Source organism: Saccopteryx bilineata, chromosome 7, assembly GCF_036850765.1.
Source record: "Saccopteryx bilineata isolate mSacBil1 chromosome 7, mSacBil1_pri_phased_curated, whole genome shotgun sequence".
In the NCBI taxonomy this organism is placed as follows: domain Eukaryota; kingdom Metazoa; phylum Chordata; class Mammalia; order Chiroptera; family Emballonuridae; genus Saccopteryx; species Saccopteryx bilineata.
In genome coordinates, this window is record NC_089496.1 from 100,062,276 (window position 1) to 100,089,773 (window position 27,498).

General features: G+C 50.6%; 2 protein-coding genes across 14 annotated transcripts in view; one reads left to right on the forward strand and one right to left on the reverse strand.

The window, feature by feature from the left end:
- The window catches only part of HABP2 (hyaluronan binding protein 2), a 34,772-nt gene extending 26,479 nt beyond the window's left edge, over positions 1-8,293 (forward strand). Inside the window, exons 9-13 of the mRNA XM_066240336.1 lie at positions 823-1,078; positions 2,202-2,344; positions 3,449-3,583; positions 4,896-5,041; positions 7,653-8,293. Coding sequence (XP_066096433.1) covers positions 823-1,078; positions 2,202-2,344; positions 3,449-3,583; positions 4,896-5,041; positions 7,653-7,817 — 845 coding nt within the window. The 3' untranslated portion in view covers positions 7,818-8,293. The remainder of the gene's footprint in view (positions 1-822; positions 1,079-2,201; positions 2,345-3,448; positions 3,584-4,895; positions 5,042-7,652) is intronic.
- The window catches only part of NRAP (nebulin related anchoring protein), a 71,926-nt gene continuing 52,505 nt past the window's right edge, over positions 8,078-27,498 (reverse strand). For 5 of the 13 annotated variants that reach the window (XM_066240333.1, XM_066240328.1, XM_066240327.1 and 2 more), the window contains 11 exons: positions 26,427-26,525; positions 23,953-24,057; positions 23,487-23,594; positions 22,297-22,608; positions 18,092-18,196; positions 17,178-17,276; positions 15,788-15,892; positions 12,354-12,461; positions 10,834-11,145; positions 9,492-9,623; positions 8,078-8,579 (listed from right to left, as the gene is read on the reverse strand). In XM_066240333.1, the coding sequence (XP_066096430.1) occupies positions 8,475-8,579; positions 9,492-9,623; positions 10,834-11,145; positions 12,354-12,461; positions 15,788-15,892; positions 17,178-17,276; positions 18,092-18,196; positions 22,297-22,608; positions 23,487-23,594; positions 23,953-24,057; positions 26,427-26,525 (1,590 nt within the window). In that variant the 3' untranslated portion in view covers positions 8,078-8,474. Of the gene's footprint in view, positions 8,580-8,796; positions 9,624-10,833; positions 11,146-12,353; positions 12,462-15,787; positions 15,893-17,177; positions 17,277-18,091; positions 18,197-22,296; positions 22,609-23,486; positions 23,595-23,952; positions 24,058-26,426; positions 26,526-27,498 lie in introns of those variants that run through there. The other 8 variants (XM_066240322.1, XM_066240325.1, XM_066240330.1 and 5 more) reach the window with 6 other exon arrangements.

Genomic DNA, 27,498 nt, shown 5'->3' on the forward strand with positions numbered 1-27,498 from the left:
CTGTTTGCCATGTTCCAGGAGCAATGCCGGGCTCTGGTATACCAGGGTGACTGAACATTGGCCAGGCCTCAGAGCCTCTCAGGATGTACAATGGTCTGCATTTCAGTCTTCCTTCCAGACTGCACTGGCCCGCCTCTCTACCCACATCTGGAACAATGTGCCCTTTCATCCTCATCAGTGGGCTCCCCATGCAGTTTCACCCCTGTGCCTTTGCTCTTATGGTAATCTTGATCTACACTACTGCATTTCTATCTGCTCTTGTTCATATTCCACCATTCTTTGAGAACCAACTCAAGTAACCCCTCCTCCAGGAAGTCCTTCGTGATCTCCAAAGTACAGTATTATCTTCCCCTCCTTCCAAACCCCAGGGAATGGAACCAGGCACCATCCTGACAGCACATCACTTTGTGTGACAGTTACCCCTGCAAGTGTCTTATTTCCCTCATTCTACTTCATCTGGACCTTCCCTCTAAACGGAAAATGGCTCCCAACTATATGTGTGCATTAATGCATAGCTGAGCACATAGCCAGTGTTGGATTGACAGATCTACACACACATCTTTGTGTATGTGTATCCATGTCAAAATAAGAATGAAAAAGCAACATCTTCATTGTTAACTTTATAGATTTTATATTAATCCATGTAGTCAACAAATATTAATTGTGTGTCTACTACGTACCCACCTTATGTGCACCAGTCTCTTAGCTCTGGACGCTTGCTAACCTGCTGGACGCGGAGTCATATCATGCCTCTAACAGGGTCCTTCTGGAGACCGGAAGGGAAGGGCAAATCGTGTGATTTGTCTTTCTTGTGTCCCACAGACACCACTGACCCAGAGGAAAGCCCCACGGAGCCCCTGACCAAGCTTCCGAGCTTTGACTCCTGTGGGAAGACTGAAATAACAGAGAGGAAAATCAAGAGGATCTATGGAGGCTTTAAGAGCACGGCGGGCAAGCACCCGTGGCAGGCGTCCCTGCAGACCCCGCTGCCCCTTTCCACCTTCATGCACCGGGGCCACTTCTGTGGGGGCGTGCTGATCCACCCCTGCTGGGTGCTCACCGCTGCCCACTGCACGGAGTAGGTGCCTGCTGGGGGCAGAGGACAGGGTGACCTGACTCATGGGGGTGTCCTCCCCCCTTCCTTCTTGAACAGCACCCCAGAGCCCTGGCTGGATTCGGGGCTCTCCAAGGGCGAAAAGCCCTAAAATCAAGGGCGAAACTCCTTAAAACCAGTTGAAAAAGAGCCACCACGTCCAGAATGCTTGCTTACCTTTGAATTCCACGTATTTATGACATTTAATCCTCAAAACAATCTACCAGCAGCTGGGTGGAGAGAGGACAGGGATTTGTGTCATTTTATTAATCACTGTGTCCCCAGTGCCTAGAATAGGCTTTCGTATAGAGAACGTGCTCAGTACATATCTGTGCCGTAGAAGAGTTGATTGTTACTTTTATTTCATAAATGAGGACCCTGAGTCTTGGGAAAGTTTAGCACCTGGCCTAAGTAAGTCAGTAGGTGAATGGGATATGAACCCAGATCTACCTGCTTCCTTAACCTCTTTAGTGCTGTGCTGGACAGAAAAAAGTAATAATATAATAATAACATGCTCCCACCTGATACCATCACCAGCGAGCCTCCCAGGTCAGGTGTCTTTTGTCCTGAATACCTCAGAGAAGCCAGAGCCCACTGGGAGCCTGGAGAATCACTACCCTCTCTGAGTTCCCTGAGTTCATGGCCAGGGCTGGTGCCACATCACCCGGGTTTTGGTGCTGACCTTGAAGGACTTCCAGTCCACCCTGTTATTAAACAATTTTTTCAGGGGTTCTAGAAGGTACTCCTCAAGAGAGTTCAGACCCGCAGTCATTAGCATCTACCAAAAACATTTGTTCAAGATGTTAATTGGTTGCTCTTCAGTAAAACCCATGGGGAATGAGAGGTCCCCCAGGAAACACGGGACACAAGTTAGAGCTTACATTTGGAGACGGTTCCATTAATAAAACAGGGATCCTCCTATTGTCTCATCTGAACCACACAGCAGAATTCTGTGACCAAGATGATGATTACAGATGAGGATTCCAAGGCTGCAGAAGGTCCGGTCATTTGTCAAAGGTCACTCAGCTCAATAGGAGCACAGCCAGAGCTTGGCTCTTGGCTCTCAAGTACCATTTCTAGTTCCTGACCATCTGACCTTCCCCTGCAGCATAACAGCCAAGAATCTCAGAGTGGTGCTAGGGGACCAGGACTTGAAGAAGACAGAATTGCACGAGCAGACCTTCGGGGTGGAGAAGATATTCAAGTACAGCCACTATCGTGAAAGAGATGAGATCCCTTACAACGATATTGGCAAGTCTCCCCTAGCACGGATCTTCCGTGGGTCTTGTCCTGGGTGGGTTTCTTTACTGAGGGAAAGCTGAGGTTTGGTTCTGTTTTGTCCCTCACAGACTCTATAAGATAGAGAATTTATTCCAGAACTTTTTAGTTCTTTAAAGGTTAGTGTTGTGAACAAATGTGCACAAACTCCCAAACAGAGGAGAAGGGATGCTAGGAGCATTGTGATGTGCAAAGAGCTCGGCCTTGAATCCCAGTTCCCCCACTTACTAGCCAGCTTCACCTCTCAGCCTCAGTTTGCTTTTCTGTGAAATGGGAGCACTGACATACAACTCTCAGCTTCCTGCGTATTAAGCAACATCGTGTGCATATGTCCCTATGCACCCCTCATACTGGCAATGATAAACGTAAGCTACCTGCTGCTCAGTTTTCCATCTGTGGTACCCTGCCCCCCTTCTTTCAATCTTTCTGTTTTTTCTTCTTAAAGCCTGTTTGGGCCCTGGCCTGTTGGCTCAGTGGTAGAGCGTTGGCCTGGCGTGCAGGAGTCCCGGGTTCAATTCCCGACCAGGGCACACAAGAGAAGCGCTCATCTGCTTCTCCACCCCTCACCCTCTCCTTCCTTTCTGTCTCTCTCTTCCCCTCCCGCAGCCAAGGCTCCATAGGAGCAAAGTTGGCCCAGGCACTGAGGATGGCTCTATGGCCTCTGCCTCAGGCGCTAGAATGGCTCTGGTTGCAACAGAGCGACACTCCAGAGGGGCAGAGCATCGCCCCCTGGTGGGCATGCCGGGTGGATTCTGGTTGGGCGCATGCGGGAGTCTGTCTGACTGCCTCCCCGTTTCCAACTTCAGAAAAATACACACACACACAAAAGCCTGGTTGTTGTTTTTTTCAAATTGATTAGAAATGATTTCGAATTCAACTATTATTTCTTGGTATTACTCTCAGCCAGAAGTGTTACTCCTCCCAGGTAGAAGTTAGAAGAATGAAATTGGGGAAGAAGACAGTTTTCAGGCATTGGGCAGGGAGATTTGCTACAAGCACCCTCCAATTGAGCTGAAGTGGGTGCTTCTTTGACAAAGCGGACAGTGTCACCCACTTCCCCTTCCTCTCTCCACCTAGCTCTGCTCAAGCTGAAGCCAGTGCGTGGTCACTGTGCTGTGGAGTCCAAATATGTGAAGACCGTGTGTTTGCCTGATGGTCCCTTTCCCTCTGGGACCGAGTGCCACATCTCTGGCTGGGGGGTGACAGAAACAGGTGAGTCCTGAGACTCCGGTGAGGTACTTTGACCAGCAAAGAAAGGGTCAAAGTCTACTACTGTTCTGAACTTGAAATCGGGGTTATATTCAAAACGTATTCTCAGAAGTAAGAGACTGCCAGTGAATTCTCCTCACCTCCAAGGAGTACTCCCTGATCTCCACACCTGTCCCTGGCTGGACCCTTGCCTTTCATCAAACATTACCCCTGTACCCATAAGGACCTTTTGCCTTTCCCAGGTGGACTGCAAAGAGAATAAACTGGAAAGATGAATTTGGGGGTCCGATGTGTGAGATTCTTGGCTTTATCACTTGGACAGCTGAGGCTTAGTTTTCCAATAACCATACCTACCTCTTAGGTTTAGAATCAAGATGACAGGAGGTGATAGACTTCTGCAGAGATATTGATGAAGACATCCCCTTGGGGGGGGGGGTAGGGTCAGGTCTCGTCCCTCTTTGCCTCTCCCACAGTGCGTTAATCTCAGTAGGTAGCCTATAAAGTTTTGTTAAATCAAACTTTTGATTTGTCCCTAGGATTTGGTCTTATCTAAGAAAGTAACCAAAGGGTTACTGTCCTCATAGCAGTTGACAAGATTATATCCTCTAATATATAGCACTCAGAACTGTATCTCAAGTCTTTCTCAAATACTCAAGATGGAGTTCTCTTCCCTACAAATCATGTCCTTAATAATGGAAAGCAAGAATTACTCCAAAGAGGCCTGTACTCGTAAAGAAAGTGACATGTAGTGTACAAATTTGTCAGAGGCACTGGGGAAAGGAGATTTCTGGTGAATTGGATGTAGGGTTAACCCACTTTGTAGGCATCTTCATTGCAGTCCACGTAGGCCTTCCAGCGTCAGCATGCTGACAGGGCAGACTGAACAGAATAGAGGTTCCTTAGGGGAAGAAACATCTGCTCTGGAAAGCAGGTCTAGACGATCAACCAGGGAAATTCATCATTATTAAGAATTTTCAATATGCCAACCCTCTGATAGTCATGGGAAATTAATGGTTTAAGACACCCCCCCCCCCTGCCCGTCTGAGCTCACGGTCTAGTTGGGGAGACAGAGAAGGAAATGAATGATTCTGCTCCACTGGGATAGGTCAGCATCAAAGACCCAGAAAGCCATGGTGAAGGCTGCAGGCGAAGAGCCCCAGCTTTGAGAGTGGAGACTTCTCTGCCCCTCTCCTGGAAAAAAAAACTTCCTTCCTGAGCTCAGTGCAGGCGGCCCTTCGCTCACTCCTGCTGGCTTCTGGTGGGTTGGGTGCCATCTTGGTCCTCACACGGGCAACCTCTTTTCTCTGCCCCACAGGGGAAGGCTCCCGACAGCTCCTGGATGCCAAAGTCAAGCTGATCTCCAACACTCTGTGCAACTCCCGCCGACTCTACGACCACACGATCGACGAGACCATGATCTGTGCGGGGAACCTTCAGAAGCCTGGGATAGACTCCTGCCAGGTCAGAGACTCCTGCGGCACCAGGAGAAGAAGGGGCTGGCGGGAACTTACACCGGGCACAGCGGGCCCTGGGGGCCCTGGGAGCCCTGGGCTGGGAGGCGGGTTCAGCGGCCCACCTGCCATGAACCACAGGCCTATGTGTCTTCTGCCAAAGCTGAACCCAAATCAGTGCAGGATGACTCAGCACAATAACCCGAGTGGTCGCTTTGCCTGCCTTGCTTAATTTAATTCATGACACTCTGGTCAAGGGGACATTGTTATCGCGGTTTGAGAGATGCTTAGAGACATTATCTTGGCCCCTGGCACCTGCGTGGAAAGGGGGAGAGCAGGAATGAGAACAGTCCCGTCTCGGGACACCTCAGCCTCTGCCCCTTTGCTCCACTGTGTTTACATATGAAGGTGGGGCTTCTGGCCTGAGAGCTGAGCAGTGTGTCTGAAATCCCAATGAGCAGGCGACAGCCTAGAACAGGGGTCCCCAAACTACAGCGCCCTGCGGCCATTTACCCAGCTCCCGCCACACCTCCAGAAGGGGCACCTCTTTCATTGGTGGTCAAAGCGCAGTGGCGCTCACGTACAGTACTACTTCGGTGACGCGGGACACACGCATCATGGCTCCGGAAGCGCGTCATATCACTTGTTATGGCTAGCAGTGACAAATATGGAACCGGACATTGACCATCTCATTAGCTAAAAGCAAGCCTATAGTTCCCACTGAAATACTAGTCAGTTTGTTGATTTAAATTTACTTGTTCTTTATTTTAAATATTGTATTTGTTCTCGTTTTTTTTTTCTTTAAAATAAGATATGTGCAGTGTGCATAGGGATTTGTTCATAGGTTTTTTTATAGTCCGGCCCTCCAATGGTCTGAGGGACAGTGAACTGGCCCTCTGTGTAAAAAGTTTGGGGACCCCTGGCCTAGAAGACCTGTGGTTAGGGCCAGATGAGGGGCTCAGAGAACTTACAGTGCTAACTAACAAATCGTTGAGATTTAAATGTGTGCACACACACATGCGTGTGTGTGTGTGAAACAGAGAACAATTTAGCCTTAAGAAGCTAAGCCTCTCTGAGTGGCTGCTCTGCGGACACAGCCCACCTAGGGCCTGCCTGACACCCCCCACCATCTAGGACTTTTGGGAACCCAAGCTGCTGAGGCCTGCAGTGACCCAGAGGCTGCTGTAGAGGGAGGTACCAGTGGCTTTATCTGGTGAAAAAGTGACCTCGAGCCCCTGCCCCAAGTCAAAGCCTACTGTCTACAGTCCCTCTCCCTATAGAGGTCGCATCACAGAAAAAAAATGTCCCTCCCAGACTCTCAGAAATACGTCAGTTTAAATTTCCTGCTTATTGTCCTCATAAAGCACCCAACTGGAAACCCCAGGATGGCCACATTCAAATTCTAACTTCTCCTTGTGAGGGACCCAACAATAACCTGCTGGCCTTGAGCCCACGTGGGATGGGCAATCACGGTCATTCCCTGCAGGTAGGAACTCTGCCATGACCCTCTGTCCCTTCCCGAGGGGCCATCAATATCCACTTACTCAAAGGGAGGGGCACGGGCAGATGGATGCGATTGTCCTCAGCCCCTGGAGGATGAGGGAGCAAGTAGCTCTCTCAGCTCCCGAGGAATGTTCAAGGGCTTCGCTTGCAGGCTTTGGAAACAGACAGTTGTAGGTTTAAAGCGTGGTTCTGTCCTTTACTTTGTGTCCTTTATCTATTGCCGGATGGCTTAGTCTGCTCGGGCTGCTACAATAAAAGACTGTGGCCTGGGGGGCTTAGCACAGAAATGTACTTCTCACAGTTGAGGCTGGAAGTCTGAGATCAGGGCACCATCGTGGTCGGGTTCTAGCGAGAACAGTCTTCCGGGTCACAGACCGCTGACCTCTCCTTGTGTCCTCACACGTGGAGAGAGCGAACGAGCTCCCTAGGGTCCCTTAACAAGGGCACTCATCCTATACGCGAGGGCTCCACCCTCATGACCTTTTCACCTCCCAAAGGCCCCACCTCTTAATACCGTCACATTGGGGTTAGACGTCAACATATGAATTGGAGGGGGGCCACAAATATTCAGTCCAATCTCAAGTGCCTAGTCTATGAGATGGAAATAATGTATTCATAAGATGATAAGGTGTAGCTACCATGCAGGGACGGCTCCCTAACAATCCTGTCAGTCATAGTGTGTAAGCAGTTGTGTGTGGTTGAGAGCCATCTTCCCCCTCACCACTTTAACTGGGGGTTTAATATGAACCAGGTACTGTACTAGGTGCTTTACAAACATGGACCCTCACAAGAACCCTGGGGGTATGGGCGAATGTTTTGTTGCCATCCACAATTCACAATGTGAGAAACTGAGGCCCAGCTTCATATAAGGGTGTGACCCGGCGCTGTGGCCCCGCCCTATGGCTCCCCTGTCAGGCCCGCACTGACTCAGGGGCGTGGGTTGGTATTTGCTTCTCTCCTGTCAGAGCCTTGCGTCTCAGAAGTCATAGGGATCTTGTCACCGCTTTCCAGGGCAGCCCATCCCACCCTCCGCTGGCATCGCCTCAGGGAGGTGAGGGTGTCTCGTCTCCCAAGGTATTCTGATTCTCAAAGCCGAACTCACGCATCTTCCTCCCTAGGGCGACTCTGGAGGCCCTCTGACCTGTGAGAAGGATGGGACCTATTACGTCTATGGGATCGTCAGCTGGGGCCAAGAATGTGGGAAGAAACCAGGGGTCTACACCCAAGTCACCAAATTCCTGAATTGGATCAAAGCCACCATCCGCAGGGGGGCTAGCTCCTAAGGTGTTTTCCGGACCTCGGAGCCCATCCTCCTAAGCACCCAGACAAGGCGAGGCCTCATGGGCAGCGACGAATGCCCACTGGAGCCTCCAGGATGCCACACAGTGAAGTGTCTCTGCTCTCAGCAAAGACCACAACTGCCTGGCCTGGGGAGTCCTGGACCAGCCTCTCCCCCATTTCATCATGGTCCCACCTGGGCCACCCAACAAACACAGAATCAACCTGACATATATTACGTTTGCTTCCCTTCCAACAATGGCACCTTCTAAAAAAAAATCAGGGCTCATTGACTGCCTCCCCTCAGACATTAGCAAATGTGAGATGTCGGAATGCTCAGCATCGGGGTGGGGAGTCAGCTTGACATCTTCATTCCTCCACCCTGATACTCAGGGTCCACGGCAGAACCAGCCCTCCACTTCCAGGTATGAGAGGACCCCAAAAAACCAAAACCCAAACCAAAAACAACCCCCCCCCAAAACCACAGCATTCTCCGTCTGCTTCCACAGAGTTGTTATTTTAATAAAGGCTAAAGGCAGGTCAGGGCATGCCTGGCATGCCGTTTTAACAGCTCGCCAGGCCTGGAGCTGTCCAAGGCTGTCTCCGGCGTGCAAACTTCCTCCCCGGTGTCTCTCCTGTGACTCTGGGGCCACACCACTTGCTCACAACAGCAGAGCCTTCCTCCTCCTGACGTGCAGAATCTCAGCGGCGTCTGGGTTCACATCCCCCCTCTGATGATCTTCAGCCTCCACAACCGGTGCCCCGCCCTGCAGAAACCCAATGGACCCCGCTGAGTGGAAATGAAGCTTCCAACCAGCTCCCACAGGATAGGGCAGGCTGTCTAAGGTGCCCGCTCCCACAGGATAGGGCAGGCTGTCTAAGGTGCCCCGTCCCACAGGATAGGGCAGGCTGTCTAAGGTGCCCCGTCCCACAGGATAGGGCAGGCTATCTAAGGTGCCCTGCTCCCACAGGATAGGGCAGGCTGTCTAAGGTGCCCGCTCCCACAGGATAGGGCAGGCTGTCTAAGGTGCCCAGCTCCCACAGGATAGGGCAGGCTGTCTAAGGTGCCCACTCCCACAGGATAGGGCAGGCTGTCTAAGGTGCCCGCTCCCACAGGATAGGGCAGGCTGTCTAAGGTGCCCAGCTCCCACAGGATAGGGCAGGCTGTCTAAGGTGCCCCGGGAGCATGGAAAGCATTCACCTTCCTCCTTCCTCTTCCCCTCTGCCACCCTCTCTCAGAAAGAGGATCCTCAAGGCAAGCAGGGGAAAGAAGCGGAGCCAGTCTCTCATTTAGAGGCGGCGTCTCTCTTCTGAACAAAGTAGGGTTGAAAACGCAGACTGTTGGAGCCAGCCAGTCCCTGACCCTTTCTGTGAATGTAATGAGCAAGCAGGCAGCCTAGCCTGGGCCACCGTGGCCCAGGATTGATGTCGCCCCGGCAGGTCCATCTCCTCCGAACTAATGGCTAAGACTTCAGAGAAAACCCTGCAGGAAGTTTAACCCGGGAGTCATCCACCTGGTCATCTCAGACCCGTGAAATTAGGCACCTTGCTTGAGCTGCTTCTCACACATCTTTAGAGCCAGCTGACCTTTGGCCAAAAATAAAATTCGAAAAGACACAGCAAGCTTGCCTTTCCCCATGGCCTCGCAAACCGGTGCGGGCTGGCACCTGGCTACTTACGTAAGCCCCCTGGAGGCCCAGGCCCCTCGCGTTGGCCAGTTCTGCAGCCCGCCGAGCCATTTCCACTTTGTAGGAGCCAGGAGGGGTCCAGCCAATACCTCTGGTCAGGTTCAAGTCTGATTTGTACTTGACCTTGGGGGAGGGAGGAAAGAAAGAGGAATATGTCAGCAGGTTTGGGGATGGTTTGGTCCCAGGACAGATAGGCTGTGAGATGGCAGCTGTGTGTTTGTCAGTAAAATAAGGACAAGAGGAGCAAACTCATCTTGGGCACGAGCTCCCTGACACTGAGGACCCGGCCTGGCCCAATGTGCTGTGAGCCTGGCCAGCTCGTTGCTGTCCCTTGCATGGTTCCCTTCAGGTGAAGAAAGTAGCAATGGGGGCGGTGGATGGGGAGACCTGGTTCAAGTCTGAGCTCCTGCCTTCACTTGCTCTGTGACCTTAGGGAAGTCACTGCCCTTCTCTGGGCTTCAGTTTCCTCCCAGAGGGAAAGTGCAAGGGCTGGTTGGGTAACTACTGAGATCCCTTAGAAACAGTCCCGCATCACAGTCAAGAAAGAGTTTGGGCTCTCTGGTCAGAGAAAGACAAGTACCATGTGACTGATCTCACCTATATGTAGTATCTAATCAACAAAATGAACTGACGGACAAAACAGAACAGAGGCAGGGGTACACAGACAGCTGCCAGGGGTGGGGTGGGGGCTGGATGAAGGAAGGTAAAGGAATTAAGAAGAAAAAAACAAACCGAGAACATATATATGTATCAATCACACAGACAACACCGTGGTGACAGCTGGAAGAAAGGGGGAGTCAGGGTAGGTGGAGATGGGCACGGGGGGCAGGAATGGGGACGGAGAGAGGCTTTGCTTGGGGCCGCGGGTGCAGGATGTGCAGGTGATGTACACCTGAAACCTGTATGATTTTGTGAACCAGCGCCACCCCAATAAATTCAATTAAAAAAAGAGCTTGGGGCTCTCACATCAAACCAAGTGGGGTTCATGTCCCAGGTCTGCCACTTATTTGCAGTGGAATCTTGAGTAAGTTACTTAATGTCTCTAAGCCTCAGTTTCCTCATCCGTAAAATGGGGGGATAAGGGGGTTATTGTGAGGGCCACATGGCAGAATGTTTGGAAGGCAGGTGACACCACAGCCTGGCCCAGAGGAGGAACTGGATTAATAGCAGGTATCGTTATCATTTCTCCAGGAACCGAGGTATGAGGTGTCCTGGATTCAATCTCAGTCTGGGTGCTCCCAGAGGCGACACGAGTGTGGGGTACAGCCATCTCTTTGGAAGGGGCGCCGGAGGAAGCGCCTCGGCGGCGGGGTGTGGGGTGGGGGCAGCTCACGTCGCTCTGCAGCTGGTGGACCTTCTGCGCATGCTTCAGGCCCAGCTGCTCCGGGTCGCAGGTGGGCTGGGGCAGGGGCTGCCTGTAGCCCACGTCGCTGGCCAGCTGCTGGCTCTTCTTGGCCTGGAGGAAGCCGGGCTGGTCTGGGCGGCTGTGGAACTGGGACCGGCTCTTAGCAAAGTCCTTCTTGTACTCATTGTCACTCTGGAGTCGGCCGACGCTGAGGACATGCCTCATCCTCGGGTCGTCCCTGGCGCTGCGGTACCCGATCTGCAGGCCCCGATCCCGCAGGAAGGCCTCTCTGTACCGGAACTGCGGAGCGGAAGAGCAGAGGTGAGTCGCGGGGGGGCCCACCTCTCCCCTTCAGGGTTCTCGGCAGGAGTTCTGCAGTGGGTTAGGGGCACAGCATCTCATTCAGGTAGACCCACACTTGTGTCCCCCTTCTGCCACCTCCTAGCTGCCTGGCCTTGGGCCAGTTACGGAGTCTCTCTGAGCCTCAGTGTCCCCATCTGATAAAATAGGAGGATGAATCTTCACCCCGTGGAACGTTAGGAGATTCCGTGACCTGGGGGACTCGCTTCATGTCTGGCACTGAGTGTTGGCTGCTGGTACACTCGCTGCTGTGATTCATGATCCCACAGGCAGAGAACCACATTTGCTCAGCAGCCCCTTTTCCACTGGTTCTTCCCAACCTTGAGGGGCCCCAGCCAGTGCTCCTCAAGCCATCTACGGTCAAGGATGGCATTCTTTTTAGTTTGCTTTTTTAATATTCAATCCATCAGAGCCCAATATGTGGTCCTACTGCGTGTGATCAGTGGCATAGTAGTAGTACAACATGCATTTGAAAACATCCAAACTGGCCTCCCCCACGCTCAACAGGGTGGGTCCACAGGTCACATGCATGGATGTCACATGTCTAGCTGCTGAAGATCTTTCTACACACTTGCTCTTGATTTTCATATATATCTCACTGTGGACCAGTAACTGGCCATTTGTAAGTGATCACGTGTCTAGCTACAGTGCCCTCCTCTCCCATAATTACAGCTGCCATGTTTCAACACCTGTTATGTGATAACACCCTAAACCACTTCATTTTCTTTCCTACGTCCATCCTTGTAGACAAGTATTAGATCCCTATTTCATAGACACAGAAATTTGAATTCAGAGAATTTAAGATACTCGCTCAAGACCACAGAGCCAATTCCTAAGTGACTGAGCTGGGATCTGAACTCAAATCAATCAAGGGCAAAAATTCAATCTCGTTCTACCCCATCACCCTGCACGTTAGCTAAAAGAAGTCCTTTGAGGACAGATCAGCAGATCAGTCATGTGTTAATTGACCTCTAGAAGATAAGGCCTATTTATTTTCTCTTTCATTTGGAATAGTTGTTCAGTTTTGGTTCCAGATGGTTTGCCTTTCAAAAGACCTGGGAGAACCAGAGAGAAACCTCTCAGTGACAGAGAGAGAGAGAGAGAGAGAGAGAGAGAGAGAGAGAGAGAGAGAGGACGCGGGGTCTTACATCACTGGCGATCTCCCTGGACGCCCGGGCAGTCTGGAACGGGATGGCGTCCAGCCTGAAGTCATAGGCACCAGCCCGGGTCTGTTCCCAAGAGTTTCTGTAGACTTTCTAGACGAGAAAAACAAAGAAATGAGTGAGCAGGGAGTAACTCCACATCTACCATGTTGCTGGTTCTCAGCAGAAACAGTTTCTAAACACAACCTCTCACCTTGTTAGTGCCCAGAATGGCAGAGCCCATGCCCATGTCCATGCTGGGGCCTCCTCCACTCTGGGATCGGTGGGGCTGGCCACCAAGGGCCTCAGCTCTAGGCGCAACCTGAGGACCCTGCTATTGTGGATCTGGACCATTGGCCACACCCCCTTGGGCCCAGAGGCCCCGCCCCCTCCCTCCTGTGTTCGCATTCACTCTCAGGGCCACAGGTTTACAGTTTCTAGATGCCAGAACTCAAAGTTCAAGAAGTCTGTCTTCCCACCTGCTGAAAGTGCTCTTCCATGGGTCCTGGTACGCATATATTCATTAGCTCCACTGACTTCCCAGGGGTCCCTTCGCCCCCTCTGATGCAATGCCACCCCATCACTAGGAAGCAGGCTGCATCCCATATGTACCCGTGGTGCCCGCACTGAGTGGAAGAAGAGCCTTCACCTGAGTTAAACTGATTATCACGAAGCTGACCGAGTTCCTGACCTATGGATTTCACATCTTCCTCTTTCATTTCTTTCCCTTTTCAAGTTGTTCTCATACGCCCTCCAGGAGTCCACAATCACAACCCCTTCATCCTCAGGTAAAGCCACATCACCAACAGAGGCATCAAAATCTCCTGTGCCTTCATGTGGCTAATTTTTTTTTTTTCAGGATAAGGGGATGGCTCCGTGAAAGGAGCCCTCTGGCAAGCCCAGTGGAGGGCCCATCCTTCCTCCTACCACAGAGAAGGGAGGCAGCAGGAGCAGCACAACCCCGATGCTGTCGGTGGCTTGCTCATTCCGTGAGCCACGGCAGGTCAGGGGTGCCCTTAAGACCTTCACCTTTGTCACTTGGAAATAGAGGTCAAGGCTGGGGCTTCCTTCTGCAGGAGATTGGGGGAGGGGGACTGAGCAGAAGAGCAGTGGCAGATGAAAAGATAAGAACATCACCCACCCTACAGCAGGTGATGGAACTAGAGGGGACCACGAAGTCCCACGCTTGGGCCAAGCATGGTGGGGGTGATCCGTTTTGTGTCCTGCTGTTCATCTTCTCCTGCATCGTAGCTTCCAACTCCAACATCTCACACCACAAAGCAGGAGCCAAGTGCCTACTATGATCAACGGTCTTGAAATACAGAACTGAAAATCACCGGGGTAATCAGCTAATTAGTGGGTGGCACACAGGGCCCCAGTGGTTAGATTTGCCAGGTGTCTGTTGAGTTTGGCAGGCAGGACTGGGAGACATAGAGAATGGGAGGGGCATTCACTAAACGACAGATGGGCTAATCCCTGTTAGCCTTGTGATTCCTGTTTGGAGGATCCCACAAATATCAGAGAAGCATCTAGAGTCAAACCCATATCATTTCCTAGAGAGGGGTCAGCGCCTTCCTAATCAGAGTCTGGTCCAACACCAGACTGCAGGTTAGGTAATGACACCAAACTTTACACAGCATCGAACTCCAGCATCACCCCACTTTGGTGTCCAGGACACCCCAGCTTCCGAGCTTCTGTAACTGAGGGTCAAGTAGAGCGTGACCCAGATTGGGGTTCTCCCCAAGGCGCTGGTTCCCCCTTTTTCTCCCGGTCACTTCTCCCTGGATGCTATTTGCTTGATGGTCACCACTTCCTCCCTGAGATTTTATTCTGCCGAGGCTGCTGCCTTGCCGCTGGGAGTCTTTAGAGTCCGTAGGCTCTTTGATCTGGAACCCTGGGCGTTCCTCTTCTTTATCGCAGTGGGCACAGTTTTGTCCTCATCCTCACACATTAGAGTCATTTGATTTTTAGTTATTTCGGCTGCCTTACACATCTCAATGGCTTTCTTTGCCCAGGAAGGTCACTTTCCCTCTACATCCTCCGCACAGAGCACTTGATCCAATTGTGCGTATTCTAACACCCCCCCCCCCCGAAGAAGTGCGCTTTCAAAAGAGGTTCATGAGTTCTCCATATCCGTGTGCCCTGGTGGCTAATTTCAGCTCCGGGACTCTGTAGATGGGCGTCTCTTGTGAGAGGAAAGATGCTGCTGTCACCAGCCCAGGGGTGGCTGTCCTCCTTAAGCTGGGACCCACCTGGACTGGCAGTCTTATCCCAGTTTCCAGGACTGTGTGGGCCTCCAATAGCTCCTCACCCGGAGGCCTGGCCTCCCCCATCCTTGAAGCATTAATGAGACCGATGTTTTGTTCAAACTCGGCTGTGGGGGAGGTCCCGCTTCCCCAGATGGAGGTCAGCCCATCAGAGCTGCGGTTCTAAAATTATCCCTCGCGCGTCCCTCAAAAGCCTCAAATGGTCATATTAACTCATATTTACAAAGCACCGTCGCATTCACCGCGTGGGCTCCCACCGGGCTTTACAAACGCAACAAACTAACATACACGCTAACTAGAAGGCGCCTCTCGCCAACCCCTGCCAGGCAGCCACCTCTGGGGTGAGAGGGAGCAGCTGTTCATCTGCACGGAGCCCCAGGACACAATGGCCAGGCTGGGGAGGGAAGAATGGCTGGCTCGGGGAGGCCCAGCGCAGCCCTAGGCCGACACACTCAGCCTGTGTTATTCTGATCTGACAGCATCTTTTGATTCTGCCGCCTGGCTACCTGTTATCCCAGGATCACAGCCTTGCAGGCTGAGCGGCCGCCTATTCTATTACAACTGGGGGCCTCCAACCCCTGCTAACAACAAGCCCGGGTTTAGGAAACAGCGTCTTGGTTATGCACGCAAAGGGCACACATCCAAAGGAAACTGAAGTGTGGGAGGCCACAGCCCCTGGCACAAAGGAGCAAGTTGTATTTGGACCTGATGGGCCACAATGGTGGCATCCTTCCAAGCAGCAGGATGAGACAGCACCACTGTTTCTCCAGAGTCACCCACTGAATGGCTAAGGAGGGGCGTCCAGGAAGCTAACAGGGCAGGTGTCTCCACCTGCCAGAGCCAGGGCCCACTCCTCAGCCTGTAACCCTGCGCACAGCCGTGGTCTTCCTAGCCATGTCTAGAACCAGAATGTGAGTGCTGGATGGAACCACAGGCTTCATTAGCTCAGCTCCATCCCCATTTTACAGTTGAGGAAACTGAGGCCCAGTGGGGAAAGTGACTTAAAGTCACACATGTAGTCTGTCCCACTCTCAGTCCACTGTTCTTCCTGTCCCACGTCCTTCTTCCTAGGGCTCCTGTTTTGAACAATTAAAATGCAGTCCGGGCACCGCTCACTGGACGGGAGCGGGCACCACCCCTGCCCACCATGCACCGCAGGGCCCACTGACTTACGTCGCTCAGGTGCAGTGCGTTGAGGCGGGCTCTGGTGAAGTCGGGGTGGTCGGGGAGCAGGGTGTATCTGTGCAGGGATTCCGCGTCCCCCGACCTGTACAGGCGCTGCAGGTAAGACAGGCTCATGGTCAACGCAGAGCTACACTTGCTGACTGCACAGGCAGGAAGCCGGCTGCTCTCCGTTCCTGCCCCTCCCTACTCAAGTGCCCAGCAAAGGGACAGAGCCCAGCCTACATGTGGGGGGCGCCCTGCAGAAACCTCCCAGCGCTGGAGCGCCCACCTGGTCGGGCCAGGTACGCTGGCTGCTTTTAAAGAGATCCTGTTCACCAAGGGCTGCTGCAAATTGGTGGGCTACACCTGCGTGCTTTACAAGTACAATAAGGGGTGAGGATACTTCTGAGGCTCCCTGCAGCTGAGCGGTATTCAAGCTTTTTACTACTAATAAGATGCCCCAACGCCTTTGTTATTTAACATTAATAAGATGAGACCATAGCTAATTAGTCTTCTTATTATGAAATACTTCCTTCCACACATGCTCTGAAAAGTAAAGTTTTCCTAGTTATCTAGGCCCCAGCAAGACGCAATTTTAAAGCTCAATCTGTATCTTAGCTGCTAATTTTAGAGCTGCGATTTAAGAACTGCAAACAGTTTTAAGAAGCACCAGGGTCTCATTTATCTTCAGAGAGGAGAATTTAATATTTAATATTCCCAATCCTTTCCTAAATTCAGTTTGGTCTTTGCCAGCGTGAACAGAACTGCAGTTGGCTTCCGCGCGAAGACGGCGCGACTTGGTCGCTTGTGTGTACAGAAATGAAACCTTTGACCAATTCAGAGAAATAATATGTAACTTCCTATTCTTTGAAATAAATACAGGCGAGAGGAAACGGGGCTAACTCATACAGAGAGTAAAGCAGAAAGGAGCCTTCAATACAGCTGTTCTTTCTTTTCTAACTGGGTTATGTTACGCTTCTAATTCCATTACCGGCTATCAACAATTAAGATGTGTCTGATCTAGTATCTGGGAAAGAATTGTCAGTACCACTTAGTGTTATTATTGTTATGATTATAAACCAAACCATCATAAGGGACATTCACTGAGGACTCAACTATGTTCCAGATATTTGCTAAAAACTGCACATACTTTTATTTATTTAATCCTCATCATGTAATCCACTTCATTTTAGGAAACGGTTACTGTCGTTACCCTCCTGTCTAATAAGGGGACTGAAGTTAAAAGAGATTAAGTTACCAGCCCAGGAACATCCAGAAAGTGGGTGGAAGGGTTTCACTCACATCTTATCCTGCTGGGACACCGTGTTGGTCATTGCTGACTACTGAGATTCAGTGCCCACCGTGGTGTGCCTGCAACGAATGATCAGAAAACACCCACCTCACTGCAGTGCATGTAGCTGTTTTTGGCATGGACCAGGTCCGGGGAGTCAACCACCGAGGTGAACTTGATACTGTCTGGTTTGTTGCGGTATTTGGTCTGTAAGAGGAAGACAAAGATTCATACATACAGTCGAGCATCATGCATTTTTTTTTCTGGATGCAGCTTGACCCCCACCTAGTATCAGTCCCAAATATGCCAATGACATGATTGGAAAACAAGGCTCTCTTCTTGGTGTGCGCAGAGCGAGAACACAGAAGAGACCCAAGCTGCCTCTGCGATAAGGAACATTTTATAAGCATTCACACTCCTAAAAAAAGGAGGCTCCAACACACCAGAGCTCATCCCAAGGAATTCAGCAAAGGGCAGACTCAGCATCAGCGTGGCCCTGCTGGGACCCTATCCAAGCAAGGTCTGTTATTAAGAAACTGGAGAAGGCAGAGCCCCCCTGGAGGGGATCCCAGGGCAAGAATCCACAGCCATCAAACAGTGGAGTTCAGTTAATGGAACTAACCCCTGTGCAGCTTTTAATACCGTCTGCAATCAGAGAACCCCGGGACCCCGGACACTCTGAGTAAACTCAGTAGGTGAGTGGCAAGTTCGGTGCCCCGCCCCATGAAAATAATGGGCCAGTTTAGATCGTAATTGTTCATAATGTATCTATTGAGAACCTTCCAGTGCATCTTCCATCCCTCACTGCCCAATTTGGAATGCATCTTTAACTCCCCAGCAAAGAATTTATTTGGAGAGAAAGCTTGTTCTATTTTGGGATTTGGTGGCAAACAGCCCCGCAAGAACATTGGGAGTCCAGTGACTACGAGGTCCTCCTGGGAGCTCCATCCCATAAGCAGGTTCCCTCTTCAGAAGGAAATTAAGGCGAGGTTGCGATCGTGGACGAGGCTGCTGGATGGTACCTCGCTGATGAGTTCTCCAGCCTTCTTCGCGCTCTCTATCTGTGGGGAGCTCAGCGCCAGCCATCCTGTGCCCTTCATGCCCATCAGGTCCGATTTGTAGCGCAGCTGCAGAAAGAAAACCATTGGCTTTCATCAGGGGGGTGTCTAACCCTTGCAGGGCACGAGTCATAACACTCCAGCACAACATTTTGACATCTTCATTCAGAACGCATTCTGCATGTCATGAAGTTGTTTGAATTTGTGCACTCTGCCAGGAATTAAGTAATGGGTCGGGCGTACGTCAGGCACACCCAGAACCCCACCAGCGCACTGGCAGGATTGGAAGCGGAGGGTAATGACCTATGCAAATGACCACTTAAAGGAAGAGCTGACACGCTCAAGGCCAAGCACCGCCCCCATGGATTTTCACTCTGGTGGCCACGTGACTGACCAGCTGCCTAAATGGAAACGTTTCCACAGTTCAGTTGAGGAAAGTGCTTTGAACTCCAGATCAAACCTGCTGCGACTTGAACCAAATCACTTTAGCAATACATGATTCAGTTTCTCTCTGTGATGCCTGAAGGTCATAACAACCACTCTGCTCTCCCAAGAACACCTGAGAGTATTCAGGGGCAAACACCACTCCATACACTAGATTTCTTCTCCCCTTGGGGTAGTCGGGCAAGTCGGGGGGTGAGGGGACGACAATGACAGCAGGACTCTGGAAACTGGAACAAACTTAGATACAGACGGCTAATCGTGGGCAAGCCATTAAAAAAAAAAATCTTTCTGTGCCTCAGTTTACCTCCTCTTGATATGCACAATTTGCTTATATTGCAAAAAATGGGCTAAGCCTTTTTCTCTTCTTTTTATATTAAGGGCTTAGGAGATTAAAACTACAGCACTGTTCCCGGCGAAAAATAAGTGGTGCTTTAAGACAACTGGTCTGATTGGGGGGTCTCCTAAAACCTTCAATCTTACCACTTGGCTCCTTGATCTGCCCACCACGACCTGTGATCAGACAGCCGCAAGCATGCTTTTTCTCCGTCTCTTTATGGAAATTAGGCATTTTTAAAGACTTAGAAAAAGACTCTCCAAGGAAATCTGAAATTTGGATCTAAACAAAGTTGATCCTCTTCCTCTAATTTAGATATCAGCTCAGCTGTAACGCTAAGTATCGCTGCAGAGAGCAGCCTCGCAGCCTTTTAGCGTTCTTTCATTTCAGGGTTCACGGCGCTCCTCACAGCCAGCCTCAAAGAGGGCCCGTTTCTGATCTACTGTCTGCTGGTTAATACCCCCGTGCAAATTCGACTCTGTTTTCCAACTGGCGCAGGAGAACATCACTCGGGTCCAGTAGCAGGTTTCAAAACCCCGTGTCAGTCAGTCATTGCTTTTTAGACCGCGATCTTTCGGTCTACATCGGCAAAGCTTTTGCCTTCCACTCTGATAAAGAACAGAGAAAATTGGATAAATTTCTAAGTTAGAGAGAATAATCCTACAGGGCCTCTTCACAGCCGGGCCCTGCTCCTTTCATAGGCGAGATGAAGTGAGGAGCGTTCTTTCAACTCGCCTTTTGTTGAGCTGAACAGTACAATCGCAGGTGAGTCAGAAAGCAAGATGCGGCTTCCCCAAAGATCTGACTGCGCCTCCGACTCCCTTATAAATGGATGGTCTATTAATATTTCAGCTCCTGGCCCAGCTTTGACTATTCACGCGGACCCTAAAAACAACACCCTTGCCCCAGACTTCATGATAAAAGAGGGGGAGAGTGGAGGGGAGTCTGGAAGGAGCAGCTAGCCAGAGATGGGTCTGAAGAAGGACTCGGAGATAACAGGAGACCTTCTCCAGCTGTCCGGCCGAACTTGGCGTCCTCAAGTGGCAGCCTCACAATTTTTCCCTTGCATACGTTGAGGGCCTGGGAGCCACCTGTAGATTCCACGCCTGGGGCTTCCTGGCACGTTTGTTTCAGAGGACTGTGTTGCAAATGCACAAATTGCATGTTTCAGTTCCTAATTTCTAACAGGAGCATGTTTACAGCTGCACCCAGGAGGTGGCCAGGGGTAGGGTCTAGTTGTCAGATCGATAAGGAATCATTATAATCACTCCCTTGCCTAAGATGTGCCTTGCTTTAGACTCATTTCTGTGTTCTGTTCATACACCATTCTGCAAAGGAGGGGTTCTTATTTCCGTCTACGGGACAATGGTGATGTTCAAATGATTGTCCAGAGGCTCGGAAACGCCACCAGCCACTGTCCTCTAGGCACACCACACCGGGAACCCCTCAGGGAACCCTCAGGAGCTAAAGCACCCCGGTTTCCTAACCCAGCCACCGAGCTCCTGAACTGAACGCTGAGCCCGGAGACGCTTGGCCTCTTACTCTCTGTATGGTCTTGGGTGAGTCATTTTCCTGCCTGCTTGTGACCCTGGGCAAGTTACTCCAGACTGTAGGTGCCTTAACTGCTGCATCTGTAAAACAGGAATAATCTAGTACCTACCTAGATCTTAGATGAGATGGTATTTAAACAAATGCCTGGCCCAGAGTTCAGTGTTCCATACATTGTGGTGTCTACTGTCCACAGCATCGTGGAATCCAGAACCCCAGATTAACATATTTGAACATTAAAAAGCGATGCATGAGGCATAATATGGTAAGTTCTCAGCACTCAAAGCTTTCATACGTGCCCTGGTTTGTAAAACATTACCCTAAGGTTTACCAATTACCAGTTCTTGGGAAGGGCTCTTCTTTTTAGACTGTTTTTCTTGTAGTTTTAGTTCAAATAGCCTTTCTTTTCATAAATAGCCATGATATAAATGGTAGCTTGAGGTGCTATTGAGGTTTTTTTCTCCTTATTTAGTAAAATAAAGATATGGCACTATGTTGATGTTACCATTTTGCAAACATTTGCCAGTGACACCTGAAATCTGAGATTACCAATCAAAGTAGAAGTCTCTGCATTGGTGATGGAGAGATGAGGTCTAGACCGGGAAGGGACTGCTCAGGGCCACACAGCCAGGAGATGACAAAGCTGGGCTTCTAAGGCACATCTTCAGGGTCCCAGCTTGGCCCCCCTCACCTCTCTCAGGGGGGCCTCTGTATCTTCCTCAGGGGACTGTCCTGCCCAGGAGGGGTTCTCTCCCCTCCTGCCATGAATAAGGCATTGACAGAGCACCCAAGTCACTCTCTGAGCTGTCCTTGGGGGCCTCAGGGTGGCCTTCTAGCATGAGGAAGGCCTTTCTGAGTGGAACTTGGACCATGCTTCAGTCACAACATCCTCTGTGGGGGAACCGATGGGCTCACCCTGCTCCACACTCAACTTACTGGTGAACGAACGCAGTCCTGTAGTTCCAGGAAGAGGTACTAATAGCTAGATCACCACTCATTCAGCCACTGTGCCGTAACTAATCATCGATTGTGTGTTTGGAATTCTCTGTCTGTGCCACTGCTCAGCTAAGAGCAGTCGTCACCTGAGGGCCACCAGAATCGGAAGGCTTGGTGTAGAGAATGTAATGAAAATCACTAATGCCTGTTGGTGTGATTCTGTGGACCTGGTACCGTGCTGAGTGCTTCATATAGGCCAGGTGTCAACTGAGACCTGGACTCACAGTCGGGTGCAATTTTAACCCCTGGTACATCTGGCAATATTTTAAGACATTTTTTATTGTCTTGAGAAGGAGTGCTATTGGTGTCTAGTGGGCAGAGGCCGGGATGCTACCAGAATTATCCAACCCCAAACATCAAAGGTGCCAGCGTTGAGAAATCCCAATGAGGATGATGAGGGTTAATGTGACAACAGTCTGGTGGGTTATGCTAAAAAATGACAGCTCCTTCCACTGGACATGTCCCAGTGTCTAGAGACACGGCAGGTGCAAAGCCCAGAAGTGCTGACCACAAAACATCACCGTAATTATCATATCCCAGCTGAGGACCTGAGGCTTGGAGGGGCATGGGACGGACTCTAAAGGAGCTGAGTCTAGAACATTCGCTGTGACCTGGGCGGGGCTGGTGCTACTCACCAGCCTGCTTGGTGCCCTTGCTCGGGGCGGGGGGGACCTCCTCTTTCTGGGCCTCAGAGTCTGTATCTGAGCTGTAGGAAGCAGGACTCCCCCACAATGCGCTCCCTCCGGAACAGCAGGATGGTAAAAACTGTGGGTCCTGGAGCCAGTCCTGCCTCGACCTCTCCCATGTGACACCATCTTTAAAACACAGAAGTGCCCCCCTACCTCACCTCACTCTGCAGGGCATGAGCTCTCTTGGCCCAGGCCATCTTTAGGTCCTCGGGCAGCGCCGTGAACTCGTGGCACCGTGTCCTGTAGTCACGGTCGCTGGCCAGGGCCTGGGCCTTCCTGGCGTGGACCAGGTGCACCATGTCCATGGGCAGGTGGTACTGCGTTTGGCAGCCCGCTGCCTCCCTCCTGTAGTGATGCTCGCTCTGCAGCTGGCCCATCCGCCGGCAGTGCTGGAGCCGGGGGTCGTCGCTGACACTCCGCACCCCGATCAGCCTCCCTCGCTCCTTCACGAAGTCATGTCTGTAGAGAAACTGGAAGGGAAGACCAGCCAGTCAGGGGCCGGCACTCGGCCTGCTGAAGCTCCATCCGTGCGTTTTCGTTGCAGACCCTAGAAAAACACTGCCCGTCCTTACACTGGGGGGTGATGATTATAAGGAAAACCACAGTGAGGCTGGCCTGGGGGGGGTGGACAATTGAAACATCCCTCCATCCTTCCTGCCTAATTACAACCAGATCCTCGGAACCAAAGCTAGGGCCCCGCTCCCTCTACTTGTCCTGTGGCCAAAGGAGATTTTCAGAAATGGTAAAAAAAAAAAAAAAAAAAAAAAAAAAAAAAATTAATTAAAAAAAAGTGTGCTTTATCCATTTGCACTTGGCAAAAGACAGGACTCATTTATTTGAAGCCCACATTTTCTGTGATTTGTGTGTGGGAAAGAGAAAGTCACCTTCAAGTCCCAAAGCTATGGACGCTAGCAACACTGTGGCGGAATGAACACAACCGGCAAACCCCAGGGCCAGCGTTGAGAAACGACAGAGCCGAGCGTGGGACGCGTGGGGGCTGTGTGACAGTTTCTGTCGCGAGTTTTCTTTCTGGTTCCGGGTGGAGTTAGAAAACAGGCAGCTCACACGTTCCAGGCGGGTGGTTCTGTAGACGCTGCAATTAGAACTAAACCGTCCTCTCCTTCCTGCCGGAGACCTTTGCCTGAATTTAGCTTCTGATTAACAAAAAAAGCTCCCTCTCCCTCCCTACTGTCAAAGGACCTCATTCATAACTAATAGGTTCTGCAGGTGACATCCTGTCTCACATGATGATAGATTCGCTTTAATTCAGGGAAATCAGCGGTAGGCATTGTTTTACATAAAGTTAACAGGAATTAGGCAAGACGGAAGGTCATATCATTCAACTCACATCACTGGCTCTCTCTCCAGAGACCCGAGCAGCCTGGAAGGGGAGAGCATCTATTGTCAGCTTGTAGCCCTGAGCACGGAGATTATGCCAAGACTCCTTGTATTTTGCCTACAATAGAAACACATGTAGATTTTTTTAACAAAAAAAAAAAAAAAAACTTACATGAATCAACGAACAAAGGCTACCCAGTTCATTCTGTGTAGCACAGCACTCCAGAATCGATTTCTGACAAGCAAAAAAAATCGATTTCTATTTGGCAAAAAAAATCTCATTAGCACACTCACTGTCGTGGGCACTGACACATTACATAGGCAACACATTTGCGAAAAGTATATATAACCTAAGCATCTAAAAGACACATATTTTTTTAAGTTTCTGTGAGTGCCAGAGGGGTTACCGTTCGACCACACCACAGACACACGTGGCTTTGGAGCGTGCTTGAACCTCAGCAACAAGAAGGGCTTACGTCACTCAGATTGGCCGCGTTGGTCTTCGCACGGGCGAACTCGGGCAGACCCAGAGTCATTGTGTACTGGTGCCTCACGTCCTCCCCGGACGCTTTATAAAGGCGCTGGGCAAAAAAAAAAGAAAAGACAGAAAGAAAAGTAAGACTGTAAGTGCTGTGCATTTCTGCAGTGCTTGATGGTCTTGCCCAGCTGGCAGTCAGGAAGCACATCTGTAAAACGCCATTCACAGTGTCACAGTGCACCTGCAGCCTTGGGGAAGATGCTTCTCTCAATAAAGACCATCTTGCATGAATCAAATGGAGTGACATAAAAAGAATATGCAAGCCCTGGCTGGTTGGCTCAGCAGTAGAGCGTTGGCCCAGCATGTGGAGGTCCCAGGTTAAATTCCTGGTCAGGGCACACAGGAGAAGCACCCATCTGCTTCTCCACCCATCTGCTTCTCCACCCTTCCCCCTCTCCTTCCTCTCTATCTCTCTCTTCCCCTCCCGCAGCCAGGGCTCCATTGGAGCAAAGTTGGCCCTGGCACTGAGGATGGCTCCATGGTTCTACTTAAGATGCTAGAATGGCTCCGGCTGCAACAGAGCAACGCCCCAGATGAGTAGAGCATTGCCCCCTGGTGGGCATGCCAAGTGGATCCCGGTGGGGCGCATGCAGGAGTCTGTCTGACTGCCTCCCCGCTTCTAATTTTGGAAAAATACAAAAAAATAAAAAATTTTCAAAAGAATATGCAAGGAATGGCAAGTGGCTCTTGATAAAGTTCAGGACGTGTAACCCCAACATAGGGCACCTTGGCATATTGAATATGTTGAGCTGAAGGAATCTGAGGAACACAGGTACTAGAAGGACTCTCTCTAAATTTCCCCCTGAAGCAGGTCACAAGACCCTCCGGTGAGGGGTTCTCTCCCTACACCCAAGGAAAGGAGCGTCCTTGTCTCGGAAGATCAAGGGACGCAGGATGGACGCAAAGGAAAGGGAGCGAGCCGGCCTTGCTGTCCCCTGCGCTGTTCCCCACGTAGAAGCTACATGCTCCTACCCCTGTCCCCAGCGCTTTCCACGCTTCATCAGACACAGCGTGAAACTGCCCGAGCGGGCTCAACCATTTCTTCCACTCTTCACCTCCTCATGAAGGCTCCCCTCCCACCTCTTGGAACTCAGAGTAAATACACGTTTATGCTTCTCTCTTACGAATCTGCCTTTCCTTGCAGAGCCCAGGGCCCAGAACCTAAGCTGAGTAAAAAAGAGGATTATTTTTTCCTCCCTCCCCTCCCCTTTGCTCAATAATAGTCTCAGGAAAGAAAAACACGTGGGAATACCCTCGAGGTTCTTCCCACCGTAGACTTCTTCCTCAAGGACTCCGGGCAAGGACAACACTGAGACCTGGGGTGTGTAGAGAAACTCTGCCATGTGTACGGGAAGCTCCCAGACCACAGTCGGCACGCTTGACTGGAGCCCCGATCCCTGCATGGGTGAAATCACACCGATGCTCCCCATGGTCTCGGCAGCCCCCAAAGTCGTCTATTCTCCTGACTTAGAAATGGGTTGTGGCTGCTGAGTTCTCTGAGCCCAGAAGCCCCAGCTCACAAATTGTTATCCCCCACACGAGGTATTGTTATCCCCCTAGCTCCCAGCTCACAAATCAAACAAGAAGGGCTCAACAGGAATTTAAAATTGGTAACATCTTTCTTGCAAGCCCTTTGGACGTTCTTAATCCCAAGCTGCCATTCCTGGCTTTGTGACTTGGGGGTGAGAGTGGGAACTAACAGTATAAATAGCCAAATCTCAGCTGACTTCGAAGAGTGAGGGTCAGAGGGAGAAACCGGAACACTAAAGATGATGAAAAATCGAATTCTCTGCCGAGCTCCCGATCTGTTTCAAACTTGCCAGACAGCCGCTAAGAGAAAGTAGAAATGGCAAGAACCCCGCTCGGATGGAGATGCTAATGTGTGCAGGCTGGGTAAACAGGAACACAGGTAGACATTCCAGAAGCTGGACAAACAACATACTCTGTCCTTGGCTAACCTCACAGCCTCCCTGTAAGGATCGTCGGAATGACAGTGTAAAGGTGGTGAGCCGGTATTTGCTGAGACAGAACAAATGAGTGACAGACCAGTCCCTCTCAGATGGTATTGTGCATTTGTGGAGTCTGGGGCGGGGCCTGAGGTTCAGCATGTCTAACATGCTCCCAGGAGATCCCAATGCTGCCTGCTGGTGGTCTGTGGCTGCATTTGGCAGGGGGTGGGGCAGTGGGCAAGACTACAGACTTACCCCGATTCCCACCGGGGCCTTCTTTCCTTCTGGAAAATATTTAAATCTTGTCTAATGATGTTCTTTTCTCCTAAATCTCCAAGCAAATGCCCATGAGTCCACCACCTCCCCAAGCCCACATATATTCACACATCATTTTAACAATCAAGCAGGTTTTTTTTGTTGGTTTGTTTGTTTAAACCATCCCAAAGCTGGCAGGAAGAGTTACCTCGTTCGTAATCTGGTTGCTGAGTTTTGCGTGCAGGAGGCTGGGCGTATCTGTTACAGCTGTGTACTTGAGCGACTGGGGGTGCTGGCGGTATTTACTCTGAGTTCGCACGGAAGAAGGAAGAAGAGGACTCGGTGAGGCATCAGACCAGAAGAAGAACCCACTCTTGAAATACTAGTTATAAAACCTCTTTGTGCAAAGGCTGTTTGTCTGTCACCTGGAATCTAGTCTGTCCCCTGCCCTTATAACCTCAGAACTCAGTGGGAAGAAGAAGCAGGACAGAGCAGAGGACTGATTCAGAGGCTGCACAGTGGGAAAGAAAAAGCTAGTTCTGTGAATTCACATGCTGTGAATGTGAACATGACTATCGAAATTCAAGTTTTTTGACCCCAACCTTTGCTCGATACAGATTTGGGGCTCCTCTGCTTTGGAGTTTACCAGAAACATATTTGTGTACATATCTGTGCAGCTCAAATATGTATTCATATGCCGCACCCACCCCGGGCGAGCTGGATTTAGTATCTCATCAGTGAACTCAAGGCTCTGGGTTTTTCTTAAGTTTCCCAGAGGATTCGGATGCACCCCAAGGTTTAGAAATCACCCACTTGATTTAGAGGTTTCACTGGAAAGGCAAACTACAAAGTGAAATCCAAACCTTGGCTGATTTTGTTTGCCCGGGGACCCTAATCAATGTGTAAGAAGCCGTAAGCCCATCTGAGGCACCCAGGCCGGCCCCTGACCACCTTTCATTTCCGGTGCCTTCCATCATGCCTTCCTGTCCTTGATCAACCAGGAATGGAAGTCCCAGGGCCCTCTCAAGGGTAAGCAAGAGCCCGCAGGGTTCAAAGAGCTTAGATTCTAGACTTCCACATTTTTATCAGGAAAATATTACAAAGCTTAGAGTGACCATTTCCTATACGGCCACCAGAGAAGCACCGTGTTTAGAGTACTAATTCTCACAAACACAAGAAAACTAAATGAAAGAGTTATGAGTATTGCCATATGACTGATTAAATAGCTGAGGCTCAGAGAGGTTAGGCGACTGGCATGAAGTCACACAGCAAATGAGCAC